The sequence below is a fragment of the Biomphalaria glabrata genome, chromosome 9 (assembly GCF_947242115.1).
Source record: "Biomphalaria glabrata chromosome 9, xgBioGlab47.1, whole genome shotgun sequence".
Classification (NCBI taxonomy): domain Eukaryota; kingdom Metazoa; phylum Mollusca; class Gastropoda; family Planorbidae; genus Biomphalaria; species Biomphalaria glabrata.
In genome coordinates, this window is record NC_074719.1 from 46,199,591 (window position 1) to 46,225,242 (window position 25,652).

General features: G+C 40.0%; 2 protein-coding genes across 7 annotated transcripts in view; one reads left to right on the top strand and one right to left on the bottom strand.

Annotated features, from left to right (window-relative positions):
• The window catches only part of LOC106071845 (valine--tRNA ligase-like), a 71,289-nt gene that overhangs the window by 24,090 nt on the left and 21,547 nt on the right, over positions 1 to 25,652 (top strand). The window lies entirely within an intron of this gene.
• Positions 642 to 21,934, bottom strand: LOC106071851 (arylsulfatase B-like). 4 transcript variants are annotated; one of them, XM_056040778.1, is made up of 10 exons: positions 21,797 to 21,934; positions 14,614 to 14,777; positions 9,971 to 10,089; positions 9,208 to 9,421; positions 8,751 to 8,946; positions 5,843 to 5,984; positions 3,490 to 3,629; positions 2,514 to 2,716; positions 2,108 to 2,181; positions 642 to 1,273 (listed from the first exon to the last, which is right to left on the bottom strand). In XM_056040778.1, exons 2-10 carry the CDS (start codon positions 14,775 to 14,777, stop codon positions 1,044 to 1,046), a joined length of 1,482 nt encoding a protein of 493 aa, XP_055896753.1. In that variant the 5' UTR covers positions 21,797 to 21,934; the 3' UTR covers positions 642 to 1,043. The 4 variants fall into 4 exon arrangements, with proteins under 4 accessions (XP_055896753.1, XP_055896754.1, XP_055896752.1 ...); XM_056040779.1 differs by having other exon boundaries at positions 21,808 to 21,927; XM_056040777.1 differs by lacking the exon at positions 21,797 to 21,934 and adding an exon at positions 15,301 to 15,426.

Sequence of the window (25,652 nt, forward strand, 5' to 3'; positions counted from 1 at the left end):
CAAACTGTCCACTGCCCAATAGTTATTGCCTAATGCCGACAGACTAGAGCACCCTTCGCAGCAGAAGATAAACTGGTGTTGAGTTAGCACGGCTCTCTACGAGCTAGAGATCACAGCTGAGAGATCGTCCCACTACAACTTAGTCTGCAGCACCAACCATCTCTATTGCTAAACAGGCAGTGGCCTCACCCTAGAGCCAGCTTGCCTACAGCATAGAGAATATCCCGAGCCGACGTCCTAAGACAGAGCCGGATGACTCATCCTTCTGAGTGCCAGTCCTACGACCGCCAGAAGACGACCCAGGAGCTAGCAGCTAAGAAAAATAAGTAGCAGACATAGGAACATTCTTCTCCTCCAATCACTCAATAATTAGCAATCCATGATGAGCAGTTATTTTAGATATTAGCACCTTTACTTCTTTTATTTTCTTAATTATAATTTTATTTGATCACTTTCCTTTGTAAACTTTCATTCATTAAATTATTCTTATTTATGAACTTATAATATTGGTCTGTTCTTGCTGTTAGTTGCGGTGTGCCTGTACAAAATCTTATGTGTGAGCGGGATAAAATTAATAAAATTTCCCCTAGACATAAATAAACAAGCCATATATTAACTAATTAACATCTCGTCACAGGGGGAAATTACCCAGGGTCTCTTTACCCTTTTGTATTACCTGAAAGTGACTGTGACTAATTGCTCAGAGACACTTGCTAATCATACACCCATCTTTGTGAAACAAGTTTGCAACATTCAACACATAATTAAAACCTACGCAATATTCGCCGTTAAAAGCGGTTTTGTCTAATAAGAGTTTTGGATGATTAGCCGGTGAGGTTTGCTTGGATTAGCTTTGCACTTGAGCTCTGGAAAGCCTCACTTGAAATATTTTCTCCTCTTTGGCCTTTTTGACTGTCAGAACTGGAACAGTTTCTGGGTTTCTGGCTCTGGGTTTCTGTCATTAATCAACTTTGCATGGCAATATCCGTGAGTGTTAGTGGTATGTTGGGTTGGGTTGGGGGGTTTCATGATTTGTTCCACTGTTATCTCCATGGACCCCAGGCGCTGTTGCGTGGCTGCACTATGTCACTTAAGGGATAGGTCACTGGCACCGAGGTCTTGTAGTACGCCTGCAGTACCTGCAGCATCTCCTTGACCCTGGCCATGTGGTACTGGGCTATGTTGTGTTGCTCCTTGGGGTCACGCCCGATGTGGTACAGCTTAACGAGTGAGGAGGGCTTGAATATTTTCTTGTGTTTGCTTGCCTTGTTAGCTAGAGAAGCGAAGAGGGAATACGTTAGGATTAGGGTTATATATTTAGGAGCTAGTTGACTAAGAATTAGGCTTATACATATTAGGATCATAGCGCATTGAGAAAGCTTAAAGCATGAATTAGCGCTAAAGAAAAACTATTGGTAAAAATATTGTTGGTCTAGATCAGCAGTTCTCAACCTTTTAAGCTCGGCGACCCCTTTTTACAAACCCCCACTCTGCTGCGACCCCCCTCCCCACACACAGACATACAGCAATAGAAGAATAGACAATAACAATTAATATTTTCGATGGTCTTAGGCGACCCCTGGCAAATCGTCATTCGACCCCCAAGAGGGCCGCGACCCACAGGTTGAGAACCCCTGGTCTAGATCTATTACATGACCGATCGAAACTAATTGATACAATTTACACTTAATATAAGCGTTGTTGTAAAAATGTATTTTTTTATGTTTTTTCTTGTTTTACTTGTATTGCCAAAGGTTGTTGTCTCTGAGTTCTGTCTTAGGTTTGCTGGGTTGTTTCAAAGGTGTACAATCTATCCTATGGAAACACTATAGTATTGTTGGTAAATGTGTGTGTGTGAGACCACCTGTGTTTGCGAGATAACCTCCCCTAGTAAATAGTTTGAACTGAAACCTGTTTGCCTGACACTCTTTGGATAGTCAAACAAATGTATTACTTCGGACAAATCTTAAGTAGATCTCATTAATTCTCCTAGTTTTGAGTAAGTTGAATTATGAGGAGGAACTTAAAAGTGGTTTTTAATTGTTTAGACTAATCTAAAAATATGAGGACTCTCTGTGGATAGTTTGTTGTTCAGTCAAAGACTTACTTGCCCCTGTGATCAGCTTGTAGTCTCCAATTCTTAAAGCTGCTGCCATTCTGATGTCAAAAGTCTTGTTGAAACTGTAAAGAACAAAATGGCAGGCACTAAGAGCTATTTACATTTGATCATTCTGAGACAGGGATGTGGTGTAACTAGACTAGACTGTACAGCAATGTTGTGTATCTAGACAATAAATGTGGTCTTACTTTACAGTGATGTGGTGTATCTAGACAATAATGTGGTCTAACTTTACAGCGATGTTGTGTATCTAGACTATAATGTGGTCTAACTTTACAGTGATGTGGTGTATCTAGACAATAATGTGGTCTAACTTTACAGCGATGTTGTGTATCCAGACAATAATGTGGCCAAACTTTACAGTGATGTGATGTATCTAGACAATGTGCTATACCTTGTAAATGTTGTTGAAAGGACTGTATCCATGGGGTCAATGCCGTGCAGTATCATGTGTCTTTTGGAAGGTTGATGTTTGCTGATTGTGTTCCATTGATTGATGCCTGATACATTTTTGGTTCCTCTAAGGTTCCCTCCTGCCACATGTATGAGAGTAGGGAACCAATCCGACACATGCATCAGGCCCCTGTTGATGTAGTTCTAGAGAGAAACGTGATACATATTAATAGTGGTCTGTGGAAGCACTACTTGAATGACTTGAACATTTGTAGTGGTGCCAATACTTAAGCAATATCAGACCGAAATTGATTACTTGACAATTTTTACACACACACACACTGAAATGAAGTTACTGTAAGCTTTGCAATGTTTGCTTGTTTGTTTGTTTCTGTGTTTAGTTTATTTTCTTGTCTCTTTCAATGTGCACTTTGCAGCTAAAAAAAAACACACACACGCAAGTCATTTATATCTACTACATATTAACTCTTTCTCTCCGTAATTATTTACCACATTCTGGTGGAATCAACGTCAGTTAGGAGAGAAGGAGTTAAAGAATCAATTATAGATACAGATGTATCTTAATTTATTTGACTCCTCTTTGAGTGACCCTTCCTAATCCAACTTAGGCAGATCCTACTACCATTTCAGCCCAACATAACTAACACCCCCGTACGGCAGTGCTGAACAACTGAAGAGAACAGCACACTAGTTTTCCTTGGCACAGTCTGCAAAAGAGCTCACAGCTCAGCAGCAAAAAGCTGGCTAGAAGAAGAAGAAGTTATTTGACATTTTTTCCTTAACTCCACCAGAAGGGCATTGTTTATAGTTTTCTGCTAAAATTGTTGATTTCAGAACTATTATTTGGTACCACAAGATGTAACCCAGCCATGTTATTTAATGACTGGACACCTTATGTTTGTCCCTGGTAGTCTTGGTTTTAATGATTGCATATTTCAATGAAGGTGATTCCGTACCTTGACTTTAAGCAGAGGACTTGCTACGAAGGCCACGCCCTTGATGCCACCTTCAAAAAACTGGTTCTTCTTACCCCGTAAGGGGAAATTGGAGCCCCCATGACCGGGGTTGGCGCCATTGTCTGTGGTGAATACCAACACTGTGGGAAAATATAAGTAGAAATATAAGTGGATTAAATCTTAACATTGTTTTTTAGTGCCCTCCAGAATGGGCAGCTAGTGTACTTTCAAAAATGTGAACATGTAACACATGCGGAATGTTGTGAGTGTCATGTGATACGAGCGTGTATGTTCCGTGTAATAAAGCTATACCCGTGTGGACCAGTGCAATAGTTAAATGGGTCTTGGGGGGGGGGGGGTAGTGGGGAGGCTGGAGTAGAGAGCTAGGGGTCAAGGTACCGTATGTTGTTGGGTTGTTGTTGGGTTTTTTTTTGGGGGGGAGGGGGTTGTTCTCAATAATTAGATTTTCAAAGAGAACGTCTGTTAGAAGTTTTTGTTTGCTGTGGTCCATGTAAATAGAAAAGTTGTAACCGCATAAACTAGTTTAGAGAAATAAAGAAGGGAGGCGGTGCATGTTACGATTGTCTTCAGAAAACATTCCTTGGCGCCTCCTACGAGTTAGTTTGAACACAAGCGTCCATCCTAGCCCTGTTGAGTATAGCGTTTTCTGAAGTTGTAGTCATAGAATAGAAACTAGATAGGTCTGTTTCACGCCTTGTCTTGGGATTCTACCGTCTTGTTTTGGGATTTCTAACGTCTCGTCTTGGGATTCTACCGTCTTGTCTTGGGATTCTACCGTCTTGTCTTGGGATTCTACCGTCTCGTCTTGGGATTCTACCATCTTGTCTTGGGATTCTACCGTCTCGTCTTGGGATTCTACCGTCTCGTCTTGGGATTCTACCGTCTCGTCTTGGGATTCTACCGTCTCGTCTTGGGATTCTACCGTCTCGTCTTGGGATTCTACCGTCTCGTCTTGGGATTCTACCGTCTTGTCTTGTGATTCTACCGTCCTGTCTTGGGATTCTACCGTCTTGTCTTGTCATTCTACCGTCTTGTCTTGTCATTCTACCGTCTTGTCTTGGGATTCTACCGTCTTGTCTTGTCATTCTACCGTCCTGTCTTGGGATTCTACCGTCTTGTCTTGGGATTCTACCGTCTTGTCTTGTCATTCTACCGTCTTGTCTTGGGATTCTACCGTCTTGTCTTGTCATTCTACCGTCTTGTCTTGGGATTCTACCGTCTTGTCTTGTCATTCTACCGTCCTGTCTTGGGATTCTACCGTCTTGTCTTGGGATTCTACCGTCTTGTCTTGTCATTCTACCGTCTTGTCTTGGGATTCTACCGTCTTGTCTTGTCATTCTACCGTCTTGTCTTGGGATTCTACCGTCTTGTCTTGTCATTCTACCGTCCTGTCTTGTCATTCTACCGTCCTGTCTTGGGATTCTACCGTCTTGTCTTGGGATTCTACCGTCTTGTCTTGTCATTCTACCGTCTTGTCTTGTCATTCTACCGTCTTGTCTTGTCATTCTACCGTCTTGTCTTGTCATTCTACCGTATTCTACCGTCTTGTCTTGTCATTCTACCGTCCTGTCTTGGGATTCTGTAAAGAATTTCAATGTGGCTGTCCAAGGTGCAGTGTCCCGCAAGAGCCTTTAAATCGTTAACATATAAAAATCGATCATATGGCATTTTTGTTGTTGTTTTGTTCCTCAAGTCACGAAGTAATTCAGCGCCTCTCCTCTGTTATTCGTTTAATAACCTGGCCTTCGGTTTCTTATGGAAACATAAAGTGAGTTTGCGCTGAGAAGCTGTTCCATACGCTAGGACAAATTCGTACAAGTGCTCCTACTTCCCTGGTGCCATTAGAGCATGGTGCGGGGTGCATGAATCAGCCAGGAAAACCAGTGACTTAGTAGAGTGTTAAGTTAACGTGCACGACTCGATTAACACAAGGTACGCTTAATAGGCGCGGTGGCTGAGTGGTAAAGTGTTTGCCTTGCGGACCGAGGGTTCCGGGTTCGAATCCTTGTGAAGATTGGGATTTTTGAAAAGGGGGCGCCAATGAGTCCACCAAGCTCTAGTCGGGGAAGAGTAAAGTCGGTTGGTCGTTGCGCTGGCCACTTGACACTCTCGTTAACCGTGGACCACAGAAACATGACCTTTACATCATCTGCCCTATATATCGCAAGGTCTGAAAGGGGAACTTTAAGTTTAGCTTAAATTATAGTCTTCTCTTTTGAAGAAGCGGCTGTACAGTATAAGAGAATTGACTTATGGCTTACTTTTAATTTGACTGAATGAACTGAAAAAAAGAAAATGTGTGTGTCCATTAACAGTTCAAGTCAAAGGCTACCTGTGTTCTTCCAAAGCCCTTTACGTTTGATGGCGTTGACCACTTGTCCGACTCCTTCATCCATGGCCGTGGTCATCGCTGCATACAGTCGCCTCTTGGGGCGCATTAGTTTGGAGTAATATTTGGTGTACTTTTTCGGCACCTGTGGGGAAATATTGGAAACGTTGGATTTCAATGTAAGAATGAAATAATTGTCCTTGTGATTTAATGTCTCTTGACTTGGAATTGGTCACAGAGCTAGTTGTTTTTTTAGGCAGTGAAGAGTGAGAGCAAGAATGAAACTATGTAGAATGAAACTATGTATACTCTTTTGCTGACACTTTCCTTCCGTTCTTTCAACACTAAGAGAACTTAATTCACCTGCAAGTCTGTTGGGGCACCACTTTCATAATTCACCTGCAAGTCTGTTGGGGCACCACTTTCGTAATTCACCTTCAATTCTGTTGGGGCACCACTTTCATAATTCACCTTCGTCTGTTGAGGCACCACTTTCATAATTCACCTTCGTCTGTTGAGGCAACACTTTCATAATTCACCTTCAAGTCTGTTGAGGCACCACTTTCATAATTCACCTTCTTCTGTTGGGGCACCACTTTCATAATTCACCTTCGTCTGTTGAGGCAACACTTTCATAATTCACCTTCAAGTCTGTTGAGGCACCACTTTCATAATTCACCTTCGTCTGTTGGGGCACCACTTTCATAATTCACCTTCGTCTGTTGAGGCACCACTTTCATAATTCACCTTCGTCTGTTGAGGCAACACTTTCATAATTCACCTTCAAGTCTGTTGAGGCACCACTTTCATAATTCACCTTCGTCTGTTGGGGCACCACTTTCATAATTCACCTTCGTCTGTTGAGGCACCACTTTCATAATTCACCTTCGTCTGTTGAGGCAACACTTTCATAATTCACCTTCAAGTCTGTTGAGGCACCACTTTCATAATTCACCTTCGTCTGTTGAGGCACCACTTTCATAATTCACCTTCGTCTGTTGAGGCAACACTTTCATAATTCACCTTCAAGTCTGTTGAGGCACCACTTTCATAATTCACCTTCGTCTGTTGGGGCACCACTTTCATAATTCACCTTCGTCTGTTGAGGCAACACTTTCATAATTCACCTTCAAGTCTGTTGAGGCACCACTTTCATAATTCACCTTCGTCTGTTGGAGCACCACTTTCATAATTCACCTTCGTCTGTTGAGGCACCACTTTCATAATTCACCTTCGTCTGTTGAGGCACCACTTTCATAATTCACCTTCAAGTCTGTTGGGGCACCACTTTCGTAATCCACCTTCACCTATCCCTTAGTCTGTTGGGGCACCACTTTCGTAATCCACCTTCACCTATTCCTTAGTCTGTTGGGGCACCACTTTCGTAATTCACCTTCACCTATCCCTTAGTCTGTTGGGGCACCACTTTCGTAATTCACCTTCACCTATCCCTTAGTCTGTTGGGGCACCACTTTCGTAATCCACCTTCACCTATCCCTTAGTCTGTTGTAGCACCACTTTCGTAATTCACCTTCACCTATCCCTTAGTCTGTTGGGGCACCACTTTCTTAATTCACCTTCACCTATCCCTTAGTCTGTTGGGGCACCATTTTCGTAATTCACCTTCACCTATCCCTTAGTCTGTTGGGGCACCACTTTCCTAATCTACCTTTAAGTCTGTTGGGGCACCACTTTCATAATTCACCTTCACCTATCCCTTAATCTGTTGGGGCACCACACAAGATTTGTCCACCTTGGTCTAAACTGCCCACAGGCTGTGACGTCGCAGGCCAGTGTTCAGGCCTTCTGTAACGACTTGTCTCGCCTCTATACTAGCAGGTAGAGATCTTGTCAATGCTTCGGGGAAAGCAAGAGGATGGCTGCCTGGTCGTGCGGTTTACGCTCTGGACTGTCGCTCGGATATATCGATGGTCCTGGTTTTAAACCCTGCCCGCTCCCCATCCCCGTCGTCCTGCGGGAGGTTTGAACTAGGAAGTAAATTATCTTCAACTCTGAAGAAACATCCGAAACAAGTATAACATTTTACATAGGTGTTAATTTCCATTTTGTTTTGTGCAGACCCGTGGGAAGGTGGTAATTTAGACCAGTGGTGCCCAAAGTACGGCCCGCGGGCCAGATCCGGCCCGCGACGTGGTTCTATCCGGCCCGCTTATACGTCAGCACAAATTGTAGACAATTCCCCCTTCATAAAAAAAAGGTTGAAAAATGTATTTTTACAAATGTTAGGGCTCTCACTTTTCTCTGATAGGTTTGTAACATGACCTTTATCATTTTTCGTTTACGACACGGGACTCTAAATGTAGAATTTACCAGGAAAAGTGAACGGATCTTTGCTATTGAAACATGATAATATGCCAACATATTTGATTTATAAATAAAATGTGGATATTTAAAAAAAAACAACCACATGTATAACAGTATTATGAACAAATATGACGGCACTCTTGGTATGAGCCGCAAATAAAAGATTGTTTAACTACTTCGAGAGATTGAAGGATTGATGGGGAAAGTTATGAAAAAGAGAAAAGAAAACGAGTCGGTGGTAAAACTAGCTACAATGTGGCTCACATTTGAAGTAGAGAAAGGAAGCCACTTTCCGACGATTAAAAAAAGAAAAACTTCCAGTGTCTAATCATTAATATAAGTTTCTAATAAAAAAGTTTCAAGTCAATTTCATTTCGTTTTTTTGTACCTTATCGGTCATGTGGCCCGCGACACGAGTGTCGGAAATATAAATGGCCCGCAGGATGAGTAAGGTTGGGCATCACTGATTTAGACCATAGTATATTATACCGATGAAACTTAAAACCTTTTGAGGGCTCCTATAAAATCACTGACCACCTTGTTGTTCTACATCGGGCGTGTCTCACTCCTACCATCTAACCCTCACCTGTAATGGTGTGTGCACAGCCTGATAGGCCAGGTGTAGGAAGAACGGCTTCTTTCTGCTGTGCGCATTGATCAAGTCCACCGCTTTCCTGGTGAACAGTTGCGTGGAGTAGACTCCGCTTTCGTTGAAGACGTTCCGGAAAGTCGTAGGCGTGTCGTCGTGGAGGTCCACGGCACAGCGGCGATACATGCAGCGGCTGCGAGAGATGAAGGAATAGTGTTTTTATGAAATCACATTAAATAGTAACATGTAACAATGTACTCCTATTATATCAGTTTCAAAGAAGTTGCTAAGTATAACTTAGAAATATACTCCTGAAAGTCCATGACTTGCCAGCTATGACTTGAATTAGAAATATACTTATAAATGACCATGACTTGCTATGACTTAAATTAGAAATGCTCATTGACCAGGTAGGAACAAAAAAAAAACGCCCCCCCCCCGCCCCGAGTGTTACCTGTGTGTGTAATGGTCCAGACTCCCCATGTAAAAGCCAAAGAATCTGTCGAAGCCCCGACGTGTGGGCAAGTACTTCTTCATGTAGTGCCCCAGGTGCCACTTGCCCACTGCCAGCGTTGTGTAGCCCACCTCCTTGAGTTTGTCAGCCAGGGTTGGGGAGTCTAGCGGCAGGGCGCTGGGTTGCGTTGGCATGATTACTCCATGCTGGAGCCCTGGAAATGGAGACGTTGGAAATTGATGATGAGGAGTTGTTCAAATTATGGATGTTGACATTGATGATGGGGAGTTAATCAAATTATGGATCTTAAAATTGATAATTGAAGTTATGGATGTTGTAAGTGATGATAGAGTTGATGAACCTAGGATGTCCAAAACCTATAAACCTGATATAAAGACGCAGCATCGATTGACAACACAGACAACAGCACACACACCAATGTTGTGAACACATTCTCACGACGTTACACAAGTATCAACATTGTTCACACTACTGAATGATTTTGGGCATTTATTTAGATCTAACTCTTGGTCTGTGGTTAAGAATGGCTACAAGGCATGCACAACTAAGGCTCTTCAACCCTCCTTTTCAGACGCCGCCCTCATCGGCGCATCAGGAGTCAGGTCTCTGTCTACTCCATTGCGTTGTCCTATCAGCTTTCTCCCTGACGAACCTTCATGAGCGCTTCTTTCACTGTCCCGGTGCTCTGAACACACAAAAACTCTTGGCGATACGAATCGTGTGTACCAATGTAGGTCCCTACCTGTGTGTATAGAGTACCTCCCTGTCATCAGCTGACTCCGGCTCGGTGTACACACCGGCTGTACGTAATAGTTCTCCAGGCGAACTCCTTCTTTAGCCAATCGATCGATATTGGGGGTTCTGAGAAACGAAACAAGAAATCATTTGATTGTAAAGTTTACATTTCTCAAATTGTGTCAAGGTCAGTGCTGACACTTTTGCTATGTAAAAGAAAAGGGAGAAAGACCCAGACGTTAAGTTCGTCGACACCAAAATAAACCAAGACTCTCGTTTAACCTAACGCAGTGTTTCTCAAACTTTTATCGAACAAACAAACAAACAAAAAATATCGTTCTCGCTCCCCCCCCCCCCTTCCCCCCCCCCCCTTTAACGTCAAGAGTTTTTCAACATTTCATTTGAGCTGCGGCATTGCATTCTCTTGGCGTCTAGAGCGCGCTATTCGTTCTAGTGTTGAAATCACATGCACATTGAGCCGAGGAGACTTCACTGACTGGTACTGAGATGCGAGCGACATTCCAAGTGCATCTAGCGCACGTACGTCTGTAATGGGCGTGATTGTCTTAAAGAGCAACTTCCTTTTTTTTTAAAAATACGTTTTATAGAGAGTCTGTATTTTTGTCCTGCATAAGTGTCGTCAACTCAACGACATTTGACAATCAGGAGAAATTCGACTGATCTGACACGAGAAAGTGGAGAGGAATCGCGTTAGAGGGGTTGTTGGAAATGTCTTTTTACAAGAAACTTTTTTTGGGGTCGATTTTTATTGCAGACGCCGGTCTTTGTTGCAGAAACCTGTCGCCCATCCGCATAAGTTCTTTAGAGTCCTACTTAACAGAAGAAACGACGCCTTTTAAGATTTAACTGGGTTATTTACATTTTTGAAACTAAAATTGTCATTTTAAATGGTTCAGAGTCAGATGGGATTTAAAGGGGGCTAACTACACTATTAATACAACTTTTTGTTCGTTTTTATTGAAAAATACATTCAACTTCAGCACGCCCCCACCCAGTCAACACGCCCTCTAGTCAAAACGCCCGTCTACCCTAGTCAACACGGGCCTCTACCCATAGTCAACAGGCCCCCCTAGTCTAAAAGTCCCTGGACTCTTAGTCAAAACGCCCCCCCCCCAACCGGTCAATACGGGCCTCTACCCATAGTCAACAGGCCCCTTAGTCAAAAATTCCCTGGACCCTTAGTCAACTTGCCCCCCCCCCGGGTCAACACGGGCCTCTACCCATAGTCAACAGGCCCCCTAGTCAAAAAGTCCCTGGATCTTTAGTCAACTTGCCCCCCCCCCCCCCCCAGTCAACACGTTCCACAGTTTGAGAAACATTGTTCTGATGCTTGGAGCGTCTCTGATTGAAGCTTATCAACATCCTAGTAGATACGCAGCGTGCAGCTCACTTCACGCGCTCTCGGGTAATTTTATAACTAACTTTTAGAAAGAAAATTAATTCAATGCAAAGAATGTCTGGGGGCTGAGAAAAAAAAAACAACTGCAGTGGCTGATTACAGCGTACATTTTATTGTCTGCACCTGTTCACGTGTTTCAATGTCTTGACTTGTGGACATAATAAAAAAAATTTTAAGGGATTTCATGCGGGCATGGAGGCGAGTATTTATCGAGTGTACTAAACTGAAGTTTGATTTTGTGTAAGCGGGGAATTGGCTTGATTAGCAGGTTCCTAATTAGTGAGTAGGCTTGATGAGTGAGCAGAGCTCATTAGCGCACCAACGTCATGCCTTACATTAAGTTTTACAATCCGTTAGGGCGAACTAGAAAGGGCCAAGTTGTCGACTTTTCAAAACATCGTTTTAAAGGAAAATTCTCAAACCAGTGTCTTCTTCCTGTTCGCTGATCACACTGTGCTGGATAGTGAATTCATAACAAAATTCTTAATGTATGAATCACATACAATCACGTACCGGTACAATAACAAACAAAATTTAAAAAATATATGTTCAAAAGAAAAAAAAAGCTTATATAAGGGAAAGAACCGCACATCTACAACATATCTCTCAATACTGTTACATTTATATCCTCTTTTTTTCTATATCAAGCAGGATGATTGTTACAACGCTTATATCAACTCACTCTGTCTGTCTGTTACAGTGTTTGTGCTCGCTAATTAACCATTGGTGGTTAATTGTTTTTGTTTGGTATTGAGCAAAAGGAAAGTATTCGTACTTGACAGATATGGTGGTGTGAGATAAATAAGTCCCATTGAGGAGGCTCAAGTCCCGAGTTTGAATTCAAGTCTAAAATTATTTTTTATGCATTAAAAAAAAAAGTGATCACGGTTACATTCACAAGATACCCCCCCCCCCCCAACCTTTCCCAACTGGTCCAGGCAAGTGATAGGATCATATCGCTTTGAGAAAGCTAAGAGCATGAAATAGCACTACACAAAAAAAAAAAAAAAAACAATTGGTACAAAGAGATTCTAGTCGCACAGATTTATTCTTGTTAGATCTATTAACACATTTCATGACACGACTGGTCCAAGCTCATTGATACAATTACACTCCGTATAAGCTTTTTAAAAAAGTATTTGAAGTGTTTTTCTTGTTTTAATTATTTTGATTGGTTCATGGATAGTTTGAAGCAATAAATAATTGTGCAAAGTTTCAACTTGATCCGAGAATGGGAAGTGGGAGAAATCACGTGTACAACATGAGTACCAGACAGACAGACAGACAGACAGACAGAGTGAGTTGATAGAAGATTTCTAGGTAACAGTGACCTGCTTAAAGTTGTTTACGATAAAGGTGCATTAGTTCACTAAATAGAGAGCTTTCTTCAGAAGTGTATTTCACTAAATAGAGAGCTTTCTTCAGAAGTGTATTTCACTAAATAGAGAGCTTTCTTCAGAAGTGTATTTCACTAAATAAAGAGCTTTCTTCAGAAGTGTATTTCACTAAATAAAGAGCTTTCTTCAGAAGTGTATTTCACTAAATAAAGAGCTTTCTTCAGTATTGTATTTCACTAAATAAAGAGCTTTCTTCAGTATTGTATTTCACTAAATAGAAAGCTTTCTTCAGAAGTGTATTATCGAATAGAGATAGTTATATCAAAAATTTACTACCAAATAGACAGCTGTCTATCAAAAATATATTTATCAAATAGAGATTTTTTTTATCAAGTCTAGTCATCTAAAGGACCCCATGAATTCTGACATTTCTGAAATTCTCCAGTTTGCTAGTAAGTTTAACCTGGATTAGTCGCACAGGTATGGGGAGGGGGGGGGGACTTGTCAAGAATGTGTCTAGATACTTAAGTGCGCATGGGCCTGCAGCCACGTAGCTCGTATCCAGAGTTTTTGATGAGGATTACAGAAGTACCAAACAGTATTTTGTGTGTGTGTGTACACTATGTGGGGTTCTTATCTGTACACTCTATTTGCTTCTTATCTGTACACTGAATGTGAGCGTGAACACAGCAGACGTGAAAGTTTATTGAGACTACCAATAGGTCGAACGCACTTGGTTGTAGTCTCGTCTGCTCCCGACAGAACTCTTCACACTAAAAGTTTTATTTTTGTTTTCTTCCTAAACATCAGATCATCAAAGGGTGTGAATGTGTAGGTGTTGAAGCACGATTGAAATCGGCCGCGTCCCAATAGAAATACAATTCAATGGAAAGATCACAATACATCATCGTTTCTCAGACTAGGGTGCAATGTATTGGGGGGGGGGGGCCGCGGGGGAAGGGCTATTGTGAACCGGTTTGGGATTGTCCTACAGAAATTGTAATTCTCGAAGACGTCTTTTATCTTAGCTTTTTGTGCAAGTTGGTGTGTGTGTGAGAGAGAGAGAGAGGTGTGTATGTGGGAGAAGTGTGTGTGTGAGGTATTACTTCAAATAGTACGTAAGTCTATCCCAGATGTTTACATTTGCATCCATTTCTTAAACCTACTCAAGCCCCATTCCTTAAGACATTATTGGTCCTTGGAGTAGAGAAGAGTTACTTCCCTTCAGTGCTTCTATTATTATTAGTTTGTTTTGTTTTTGTACAAAGCTTATATTAACTCATTGACTCCTGTCTGGTACACATTTTTTATTACACATCATTTCTCCCACTTCACATTCTCGGATCAAGTTGAAGCTTTGCATTGATCTTCAGACTCGAAGACAAGGCTTTTTATTATATAAAAAAAAGTAATTACCAATAATTAATTAATTGGCTTCGTTGATTTGACCCCCATTAAATTCAATTAATATTTGATTTTCATAAACTTTAATTTTGAGTTTTATAAAAAGGGCATGCATTCTCCTCTAATTTTATACCAAAAAGAAACGTTTTCTGATGACAAAGAAAGATGCTGTCAACGTTTTATCATAACAGGGTAGAATGTCAAATGTGAAGAAAAAAAAAAGAACTATTCTGTCAGAAGGGGGGAAATAATTACGCAGATAAAAGAGTTAAATTGATTCATGTTTTGTTAGGGGCAGTGAAGAAACAGCTAGGGGAGACTACAACCATTGGATTAAATTAGAATTTTCATATTTTGTATTAACTCTCGCCTCCCACTATATCGATACAGTCCCCTGAATTTGGCTTTCATTGTCGGCTGCTCGAGATCGAAGTATCGGGCGTAGCCGGTGGGTTAAGGCGTCTTGTTTGTACGATGGCAAGCTCTTACCTGATTTTGGCGCCGTGGTAGCCGACGTCGTGGTAGCCCAGGTCATCGGCCACTATGACCACAATGTTGGGTCTCCAGTCAGCCCGCACGTCGGTGAGGAGGAGGCTGCAGGTGAGGAGGGTAGTGATGACTCGCGCCAGCTCCTGCCTCATGTCAACACACATCTAAAGGTGGGGGACAATGACCAAGAGAATTACAACGGTGATAACCCTGGGTGCAGGGGCGTAGCTAGGAATTTTCCATCGTTTGGGGGGGCCCCCTGCATTTTGCGTAATATTTATTTTTTATTGTAAAAAAAAAACACTCATTAAGGGGACCCCATTAAGTGGAGGCCCGGGAATCTCCCCCTCCCCTCCCCCCACCCTAGCTACGCCACTGCCTGGGGAGAGTTTTAGCCAATTCTGATATAGGTGAAAAATACATTAATAATAAATACTGGGACACTTTTTGTGGCGTTTACGTTTTGATAAGCTTATGATCAACTCACTCACTCACTCACTCTGAAAAACAAAAGTTTTGTAGCCGTTATTTCACCCACACTCAATCTCTGATCAAGTAAACATTTTGCACAAATATTTCTTGTACCTGACAACACAAGAATACATTTTTTTTTAAATTGTTATTATATATTAACTACTGGTAATTAATGATTTAGTTTGGTATCGAATAAGAGGAAAGAAATCGTACTTGATAGATAGTGGTGGTATAAGTTCTAGTTCGTCCCATTGAGGAGGCTTGAGCTCGTGAGTGGACACGTTTTTCTTTTATTCATTTAAAAAGTGATTACGGTAACATTAAAAGATACCCCCCCCCCTTTTTTTTTTCAACTGGGCCTGACAAGTTAACTAAAAACGCTACACTTATAACCATAAACAGCTCCCAACACTATAACGCCACATTCGTGAGTGGCTTTGTTTACACACGACACATAACATTGCAACATTCACGTCCTTTAGTCAATGGGGAATCCTTCAAGCTACTCATGTAAACAATGTCAGCAGTGATAGGATCATAGCGCATTGAGAAAGCGAAAGGCACGAAACTGTGCTAAATTAAAGCAATTACCGTAGTACAAATATTTCTAATCGCACAGATTTATTATTCTTAGTCTACAAAGTAGTCTACATCTATTACAAATTTAGTTACATGAGTGATTCAAACTAAGTGATATTCATTTATGTCTAATATATGTATAGTTACACTTAATATACGCTTTGTTGTTGTTGTTATTGTTTTTTTAAATAATTTTTTAAATTTTTTTACTGTTTTTCTTGCTAATGCATTCTTAATCAAGAGTGACGAGAGCCCTTAGCTACAGTGCTTTGAGAATTGAACCAAGACCAATCGTTAGAGTAAGGCCTGACTGCAGACCTGCAACGTGGCAAGTGACCCCTCGTCACGGGTCAGCAGTCAGGCTTACTCTAAACGACTGGTCTCGGTTGAAGTCTGGACTCTAATGTGTTGCTCAATACACATCTTTGTGTATGCATGTTCTTTAAAAAAAATAGTACACACTCTTCAGGACTCATCTCTCGGTCTAAATGTTAAAAAAAAAATGTTCACGCTGGTGACCATGCTTTAAATGACTATTTCTTATAGTTAGAGCTTGGATTGTTGCTGTTAGTAGTTTGTAGTCCATAGCTTCTGGTATTCGTGCTGAAAATATCGAAACTTGCCTTTTTTTTTTTTTACCCGCATTGCGGACCCATCGTGGGCAATCTCTGAGTTTGTGTGAGAATACAAACTCTCTTATAATGAATACTTTCTTTGTGCCTCTGTTTTATTTCCTTTCTTTTGTAAATAAAAAAAAAATTCAATATTCTTGTTAAATAAGAGAATATTTCGGTGTCCTTTTAGTTTTGGATACTTTATTTTTAAATGATCTTAGGAATAATAAATGTTAGGAAGTAAACTCGTGTATTGAATTTTTATGCAAATTTGAAAGACCTTTTTTTTTCTACAAGTCGTAAAGTGATAAAACAAAAGAACATTACAGACGTACTCTATACTTCAAATGCACGTAAGAAAATCAAATGGCGCTGGTGTTAAGATGTTCGCACTGTCATGGCAGGTGTGAAAATCGTCGACCAAGCAAAGTAAAAAAAAAAATGTGACACTGGTAATAAGAAAAAGGTAGTCGTGCGATTATGTTGACCTAAATTGTAGCGATACTTGTGAGCACACAACAGTGACGTGAGAGGCGCGGTGGCTGAGCGGTAAAGCGCTTGACTTCCGAACCGGGGGTCCCGGGTTCGAATCCTTGTGAAGACAGGGATTTTTAATATCGGGATCTTAGGGCGCCTCTGAGTCCAAGCATCTCTAATGGGTACCTGACATTAGTTGGGGAAAACTAAATGCGGTTGGTCGTTGTGCTGGCCACATGACAGTCTCGTTGACCGTAGGCCACAGAAACAGATGACCTTTACATCATCTGCCCCAAGGTCTGAAAGGGGAACTTTTTTTTTTTTACAGTGACGTGGGGCGATATAGGCCAACACTTCAGGTTGATCTTTTTCACGGTTTAGTTTTTCTGTATAGACGTGCGCCTCTGACCTATTGCTAAGTGAAACACACTTAGTAAGTTAAAAGGTGGGGACGCCCTGAAGTGGCTGTACAATTTAGGCGAAGGGCAAAGTTCATAGAATATTAGCTCACGCGCAGAAAAAAAACGACGTCTTTTTATTGGCTTGCGTTTGCACGTTTGAGTTTGAGTTTCATTTTAGTTGTTTACAACACCTCTAGTCAAAACTTCATGGAGGGCGGAGCCTGGCCGCTAATCTCAAAGAAGGCTCTAAATATTTTTCTAGATATTTAACAGTTAATGTTAATGTTAACTCGTTTGCCGCAAGGGGACAACTCTAGTTTGAGTGCTATAATTTTTCAGAGTAAAAAAAAAAAATTGACTATAAATTGAAGTTACATAAAACATTACGTAATCAGTCGTGGTGTACCCCTAGCTGAATTGGTTATTAAACTTAAAGCTGCCTAAAGGTTATTGATAGATTATCTAAGCTTTGCTTATATTTGTACGTAAATCTAATATAGTCACCACGTCTTGATTTTGATACTAACACTTTAGTCTAAATCTAGAACAACATGCGGACAATTTGTCAAAGGGAAATTTTGCTGCTTTTGATGATTTTTTAATGTATTTTGTTTTGATTTACATAAAATGAATATATTATTCTTGTTATTTTATTTTCAATTAAAAACTTAGGGTAATTGGTGTTTTTTTTTTCTGAAGTAATGTTTCTGCGCATCCAAAGTGGTCAGATTTTCACCAGGTTTCTATGTGACGTCACACAAACTTATTAATTTAATCTATTGACTTACTGTATTACGGAAAACTTATACAGTAAAGTTTACACTCTCGTAAAAGGAATAGATTTAGGTCTATGCATTTAGATCTAGCTCTTGTAAGCAAAGACAAAAAATACGCTTTAAGAGTAGATTTACATGCATGAATAACCAAGGCAGTGTGATTTTCTCGCCTGACCACTCACACAACAAACACTATCGCTTGGTTGTCTTGTCGTGACGGACTACACGTAGCCTAGGCTAGCCTTACACTGACCAGTTTGTTAGAATCAGTCTGACACACGAGCTATTTACTTTTTGGGATAGGGAGGGGTCTAGATAAAAATGTTTATTTTTTTCCTCGAGTCGGTTATCCTATCGCTGTTAGATCTATATATATATAACTGTACCCTAACCATGTACCATAGTGTAACCATAGCTACTATAGTCTAGGCCGTGACTAAGCCTAACAGCCACTGTATGAATGAAGTGATACGATTGGTTAGATCTAGTTTCCCATTCAGTATTGTTGAGGAAAGTGACGTATGCCTAATCTGAAAACAAAATCTCATAGAGAATTTCTTTATTTATTGTGATGTCTAGAATTTACTGTCTTATTTATTAAAATATAAATGGTGACAAGGTTCTTCTAAGCATTTAAATAAAAAATGATAAAATGTTATGTCAGTAACTAAAATTTGAATATTATCGGAGTTTCCCTTTAAGAATTCTAAATCCGATTGTGTGATGAAGGTACCAAGAAATAATAATTATTTTTTTAATACAATATCCGCTGACCTAATTGGTAGAATAGTTCATTCAAGTAGCTGACGGTGTGTTGATCACGAGTTCGATACCCGGTTTGGGCTAAATTTGTTTTTTAATAATTTTTTAAAAATATTTTTTATTGTCTTTTTTTTTTAAATGTATTCCTTGTCATGTATTCCTTTATTCATAAATACCCAAATCTTTTCTACATCAACACGCTGCTAGATATGAGGGCTTACTTAATTAATTTACTGTTGTCCCTATATGTAAAAAAAAAAAAAAAAAGTGTTTCTACTTGGTAACAGATACGTTCGTAGTTCGTATATTTAGGATCGGCCGTCTTCAAAATGAGTCTGCTTATTGTATTGACCTCCTCCTTCTGAATGAGGTAGAATTGTAATAGTTTCCAAGGAGAGGCAGATAAAAATAGTGATGACGTTACGGAATGGGCGGCTCTGTTAAGGTAAGGGACTCAAATCCTGGCAAAAGACAGGGGGGATAGTCGGTCCACAGATTGTGACTGGTGAATGGACCTCATTCACCAATCGTAAACAAACAACATTTAGTCATGTGATAATATTGATAAAAACACTTGGTAGCCAGTGTATTAAAAATTAGATCGTAATTTGTATAGAAGAGATAGAGAATCACGTGGCTAAATGTTGTTTGTTTACGATTGATGGATGGGGTCCATTGTACAACAGGCTAACCCATCATTAAGGCCTCGGTCTATTAGTTTACAATAAATCTTATCAGATTACATGTTTTCTTATTCTGATAAAGTGGATGACACATTGAAAAGAGAATACAAGTGGTCAGGTGCTAGAATGCAACGGTAGATCCGAACGTACCGAATTCAATTCTTAGTTCTGTTCAATCTGATTTTTTTTTTTTTTAACCCACAAATTTCTGCATTTCTTAAATGCCATACTGTATGAATAAGAACAATTTCCGAGTACAGTACCTATGACTTCCCTCTTCTGTCTTGTTACAGATATATACACATATATATATATATACTCGATGTGTGTGAAGTGTTTTTTATACTCTCATTGTGTAACGACGCCCATAGTTTAGGGTGCAGTGAGGAGGTCTTGATGAATGAAAAACACAAAAGTTATCTCACGAAATAAAAATAGACATGTGACGTTTTTTATTAGAAGGATTTTGGTTGAGTTGGAAACAGATGACCTTTACATCATCTGTCGTATAGACGACAAGGTCTGAAAGGGGAACTTTTACTTTTTTTTTTAATAACTCGATGGGGAATTTGGGGAGTCAAGGGCGTTGGGGGGGGGCATTGGTTTTACTCATTCGACGAACTATTTATTTGTGTGTGTGTTGTTTTTATTGGGGTGGGGGGGGGGTAAGGGTAGGGAGATAGGGAAGTATTTACAAATACTGACAGTTCATTGTTGTTAAATGCACGCGCTCAAGGTTCGAATCCCAATGGAGATGGACTTTTTTTTATAGACTGAGATGTCTATATGCATGCAGACGTTATTTTATGTTTGACTAGAATGTTGAGCACATTTCTTAGTCTAGGTAAAAATACGAACGTCTGATCAAGACAATGAAACAAAACAAGAAATGACAAACATTAAGTTCAGAAATTTCAGAGAATGTCCACCAGGCCTTGGGGTGCAGGTATAGACGCACACTGTGATAGAATGATAGAATCTTGTCTAAGCAATTAAACCTAGGTCTAATTTACTTTTGTTTTTTTTGTTCACCGTGAACTTGAGAGCCGGACGGTGTAGAATGTTTTCTTTAGGAAGCCTAGTAGATCTTACGTGTTATGTTTATTTTTTTTTTATATTGTCTCTACAGTATTGCTTTTTGCGTGGTATTTATCTGCAAAGACTTGTTGATATTAATACGGTGTAGAGAAAATGAATATCTGTGCTCTGAGAAATGTGTTGTATACATGTCTCACCACGCCTTAGTGACCTGTTATACTCACAATGTTAAGAAAATAAAACTGTAATGGTTATCTACAGAAAACATCATTGAAGCTTGTTGGCCTGCACCTGTTTAGTGTTTATTGTAAATGTATCTAAAAAAAATGTTGGCTTTTTGTTGTTCAAAGTGAACTACACACTTGAACTCATATTTTTAGTACTACTGATAAAGTTATCATTTCTGGTACTATTTATAGTTCACTGCGTTCTGACATATGTAGATCGAGTCTACTTTTAAATTAATTAAGTTCGGAATAATGTCATCTTGATCTGTTTGTTTTTTTTAAATAGATTATTAGCACAAAAAAGATGCAAGTTGTAATATTAGGTGCATGTTCTGAGTTTATCTAGCCATGCAGGAAAATAACTTTAATCATTTAGTTTATTGTAGACAAAATACTTTATTTCACGGCTTAACAGAGACGCAATATGCGGTTTAATGTTGCATAGGTTATTCCCAGGGACGGCCGTAGACCGATTGCTCCATATTGGGCCCCCCGCAATTTTACATTTAGCATATCGCTAACAGTCTCTTCTTACAGGCGGAAATGTAGGACTTAAAGGGTTAACTTATTCAGTGTATCGTACGATTGATGTAACTTTAATTAATTAAACCACTGGCGCCTATTGCGTTTGATTTGCTTCCTATGCATGTTGATATAATGATCTAATTAATAGTAATAGCTATTTTTTTTTTAAATTAGAAGAGGAGCCTCGCAAGCAATTCGTAATGCCGGCCCTGCTCCATATTATGTCATTTATCTCACTCAAAGCATCGTGTTCATAGCTCTATCAGGAATGTTTAAGCTTAAACCTATCTTTCAATCCAGGCTATCCACGAATCATAGATCTACTCGGAAGCACTTAGTCTAGCACTCAATTCTCTCTCGCCAGGTTTAATGTCAACTATCTGCCACAAGTCCGCCGTGCTGTTTGCGCTACACGGCCTAAATAGTAATGTAGATGTCACGCTTTACGGGTGGGCATGTCAGCATCCCCCTGTCGATGTGACATCTGTTAACTACACTGTCTGCTTGCTGTTTCTCATCGCAATGCCCTACCTATCACCGGCTGACAAACGACTTCACTAATGACATCCCCCCCCCCCCACGAACGCACACGGGCACACGTCATGTTTCTACAACAAATGTACTTACTCGGCACTTACAAGTTCCTCACCCTGCGAACCACATAACTTGACGGGGCACTCGCCTTGAAATTCCACTCCTGCTCGAGACTATCCATTACGTCTGGGGCCGCACGAGTTACCGCCCCCTTACTTTAAAACCGTCTGCGTGCTCGCCCCCCCCCCCCCCCCAGTGTAACGGGCATGGGAGTTGTCGACTGGATCTCCTCGTGCAGACGACATTTCACACCTTCCACCGTCGCTGCCCCCCCTTTCCCGCTTCGTGGTGTCCTAATTTTTCTTCTAACTTTCAATGACGAGGACTGACACATTTTTTTTGTTGTATGTCTCCTAGCCTACATGCGTGGATAGTACATTTTTTTTTTTAGTTTAGGAATGCTTGGAAAAAAAAAAAGCACTACGACTTATCGGGACACATTCTTTCTCTCTCCGCCCCCCCCTTTTTTTTTCCATCTCAGATATCGGTATCCCCGCTTCCCCATCACGAGCTCCCCCATCATTGCTACATTTGTTTCTCTCAAGGTTTGAGTTGGTGTGCTACGCTTTAGTGAGTTGGGTAATGTTTATGTAAGGGAGGTAATGCTTGTGTGAAGAAGAGAAATTGTGAAGAAAAAAAAAAGGGAAGCAATGGGTTTAGTGAATGAAACACAAAGGTTAAAAAGTTGAGTCAACAAAAAAAAAAAACGTTGATTTTGTGGAAGTAGAACTAAATGCTAATGTGTAACCATCGTGTCAGCCCATCGCAGGGAAGCAAATACTTTATTATCTCTCGATCGTCTGCTGTGGACCACGTGGATATCTTCCTATTAAATAATAATAAGAATTACCGTAGTGTTGTTGCTAACCGCGTCATTCTACGTAATGTTCTTCTTGTCGCAACTTTTTTTTTTTTTTGTACTTAGACTCTCCTTTCACTTTTTTTCTTATTGTTTGCGTATCTATTAATATCTTGAGAAAGTGGAATAGCAATAGCAATATTTATTATTTCCTTTCCTTGCTTATTTTGGCAACCAAAAAAAATCTGGTCTGTTTTAAGTGCACTTGTTCCTAACACACTGCCAACTGCCCCTCGCGCGGTAACGTACACACTTCTGGTCATGTTCTCCTCTCATTACGACTGGGCTTTGCGAGTGGTTTAAAACACATGCACTGCACCCATGACTAAAAGCTTATAAAGTCGTTCCTTAGCTAGGCCATGATTAATATTGTTATTCTCATTTAATTTAAAAAAAAAAAAAAGGATGCATGTAGTTTGGAGCTAAATGAGGTAGTTCCGGATCTCTTCTCAGTCACGTGGGTGTGTTGTTAACATAATGACCTCATTGATTTCATTGTAATTTAAACATGAAATAGTCTAGATCTAGACATCCTTAAGTAATGAAAAGTATGTTACAATAATTCACTAATTTTTATGATTATTTAGTAGGACTACTAGAGCTAGGCTAGCACTAAATCTAGATCTACATCTTGTCATAGGAAGATATTGCCATTATTGCCACAGTCACGTGACTTTATAAAGTAGGTCAGAGATTCGGAATTACCTTATTTGTTTTTAACTATATACATAACATTAACAAAATTTCCATTATCTTCTTTTTTGAAGTAACGTCTGTAATATATAAGATACTAGATTGAAGTAGCCTCTGTAATATATAAGATACTAGATTGAAGTAGCGTCTGTAATATATAAGATACTAGATTGAAGTAACGTCTGTAATATATAAGATACTCGATTGAAGTAATGTCTGTAATATATAAGATACTAGATTGACGTAACGTCTGTAATATATAAGATAATATATAAGATACTAGAACGATGCGAACGCAATGTACATTTATATACGTCTTACACTCATTATTTGTATTGTTTTTAATGTTGATTGACGTGAAGATCGCACTGTGTCCAATTAGCTGAACTGTGAAGTCTTTTCGGCTTTTCTTGGCGTAAAAATCTGGCCAATAGTTTAAGGAAACAGATTGTTGAATAGTGCTGAATGGATTTCCTCTATCCACATTCCATGTAAATCATTGTCCAGTGTTATGAATGACTTTCTTTTGGGCGGTGGTAGTGTGAAGTTGTTCACCTCTGAATGTCAACAGCCACTGGAGTGGTCTGATCTTTGGGGGCGGTTCGAGGCGAGGTAAAAGACTTTGACTAGTAGTGAAGATCTTCTGACCTGAATGTCGACACTCACTGGAGAGGACTATGTTATGGGTTTATGAGTTACGGGCTCTTGACTTTGAATAGGCTATTTCACCGGTCCCCCCTCCACAGCACGCACACCCCGGACTAAAATTATTTTATTATCCCCAGGCTAGGGTGGAGGTCATCCAGACATTGAAAAACCATGTACAAAACTTTGGTTGTTGAAAAGGGTGGTAGGGATGGGTAACTGAGAGTTTTCCCAATTTAAAAAAAAAAAGGGGGGGGGGGGTGCTTTATGATCTTACTGTATACATGTAGCCTGTTATACAAACTTGGTCACCAGTTCACGTACTGGCTACGTCCGCATTTTGTTTCCGCTTGTTATTATCTCCCTTGTCCTCACTGTCCCTTAGTGTTGAACTGACTGGACTCTTTTGTCTAGATACTGTTTTGTATTTCTGTTGGTCACGTGGTCCGATGTATCACTCCAGTCTGTTTGTTCTGTTTACACGCCTATGTCATAGCTTTCAGCGCACAATAGGGAGAAGTTGGTTAAAAGAATCATGTCGTACCAGTGGCGTAGCTATGGTGGAGGATGTAGGTGGAATTTGAAAATCCCCCGGGCCCCACTTGAAGGGGGCCCCCAAATGAGTGTTCGAAATTTTTTTTTTATTTAAATATTAAATTTTAGGCCTTTATCTCGTGTCATGATGTCGCATGTCAAAATGCAGGGGCCCCTAACGAGGCCCCCAAATGATGGCTAATTCCAAGCGACGCCACTGTGTCGTATCTAGCTGATCCCAATCTATCTAGATTAAAAATGAAAATAAACTGTTGCTACTAAAGTCATTGGCAGTAAACAAAATCCATCCGGGCATCTGTTTGAGAGAAACATTGGCTGGAAAGATTTTGCAATATGAAATATAAAAAAAAAGCACCCTCTGGGTCAGGATTTTGAAATTTTACCCCATCACCAAGGTGATTCAAGAGCCGTTTACACCGATACAAAACAGACACAAAAACTCCTTTGTTCCCCTGGCAATCAAAGCATTGAACAGATCTATCTGATGTAAACATCACTGAAACCTTTGTGAATGTATATTTTGTTTCTATAGTTATAATGTATTTTTAATGCACACATTTTAAGACTAATTTTCTCATGGGTAATAAACATTATCATCATTACTTTTATTTATATACATGCGACCTCTTGTTGTTTTTAAATACACAAGTTGTGACCATGCATGTTTATCGAGGAGTGGCTTCTTTAGTCGCTTGTTACGTTGCAAAGGAAAGATATATATTTTATATATACTCATGGATACATTTTACTTATTCCTTAGATCAGGTCATGTCCTAATTCTAGATCTAGTAATCGTTTTTGTTACGATGCTGACTTTCGAATATCATAGACAGCGTGACCTTGATCTACTATTTTAAAAAGGTCAAGGGAAACTTTTTTTTTAAGAGAAAAAAAAAGGAGGGAAAAAAACCTTGGCTTGTTGTCATCAACCTTTGCGCACTCTGTTTCTCGTCTGCACTTTGTAACCAAAAAGTTCCAAGCTCATATTTCAGTATTAAAGGTTTTATTGTTAAACGATTGTTGGCCATGTTTAACCTTTAACAAGTTCAACATTAACATGCACATTGTCCTTGTTGAGGTGGGTAACCCGGCCAATTACATTATCCACAAGCTAAACCTGTGAAACCCACCTTGACA

What these genes read in the sequence shown, in the direction of transcription:
- LOC106071851 (XM_056040777.1), bottom strand. Translation starts at nt 15,339, where the DNA reads ATGGGACGAACTAGAACTTATACCACCACTATCTATCAA. An exon ending in TACCACGGCGCCAAAATCAG is followed by an intron (nt 10,090 to 14,613) that starts GTAAGAGCTTGC and finishes TTCGTTTCTCAG; the next exon opens with AACCCCCAATATCGATCGAT. An exon ending in CTGTGCACACACCATTACAG is followed by an intron (nt 5,985 to 8,750) that starts GTGAGGGTTAGA and finishes ATTTCCCCACAG; the next exon opens with GTGCCGAAAAAGTACACCAA.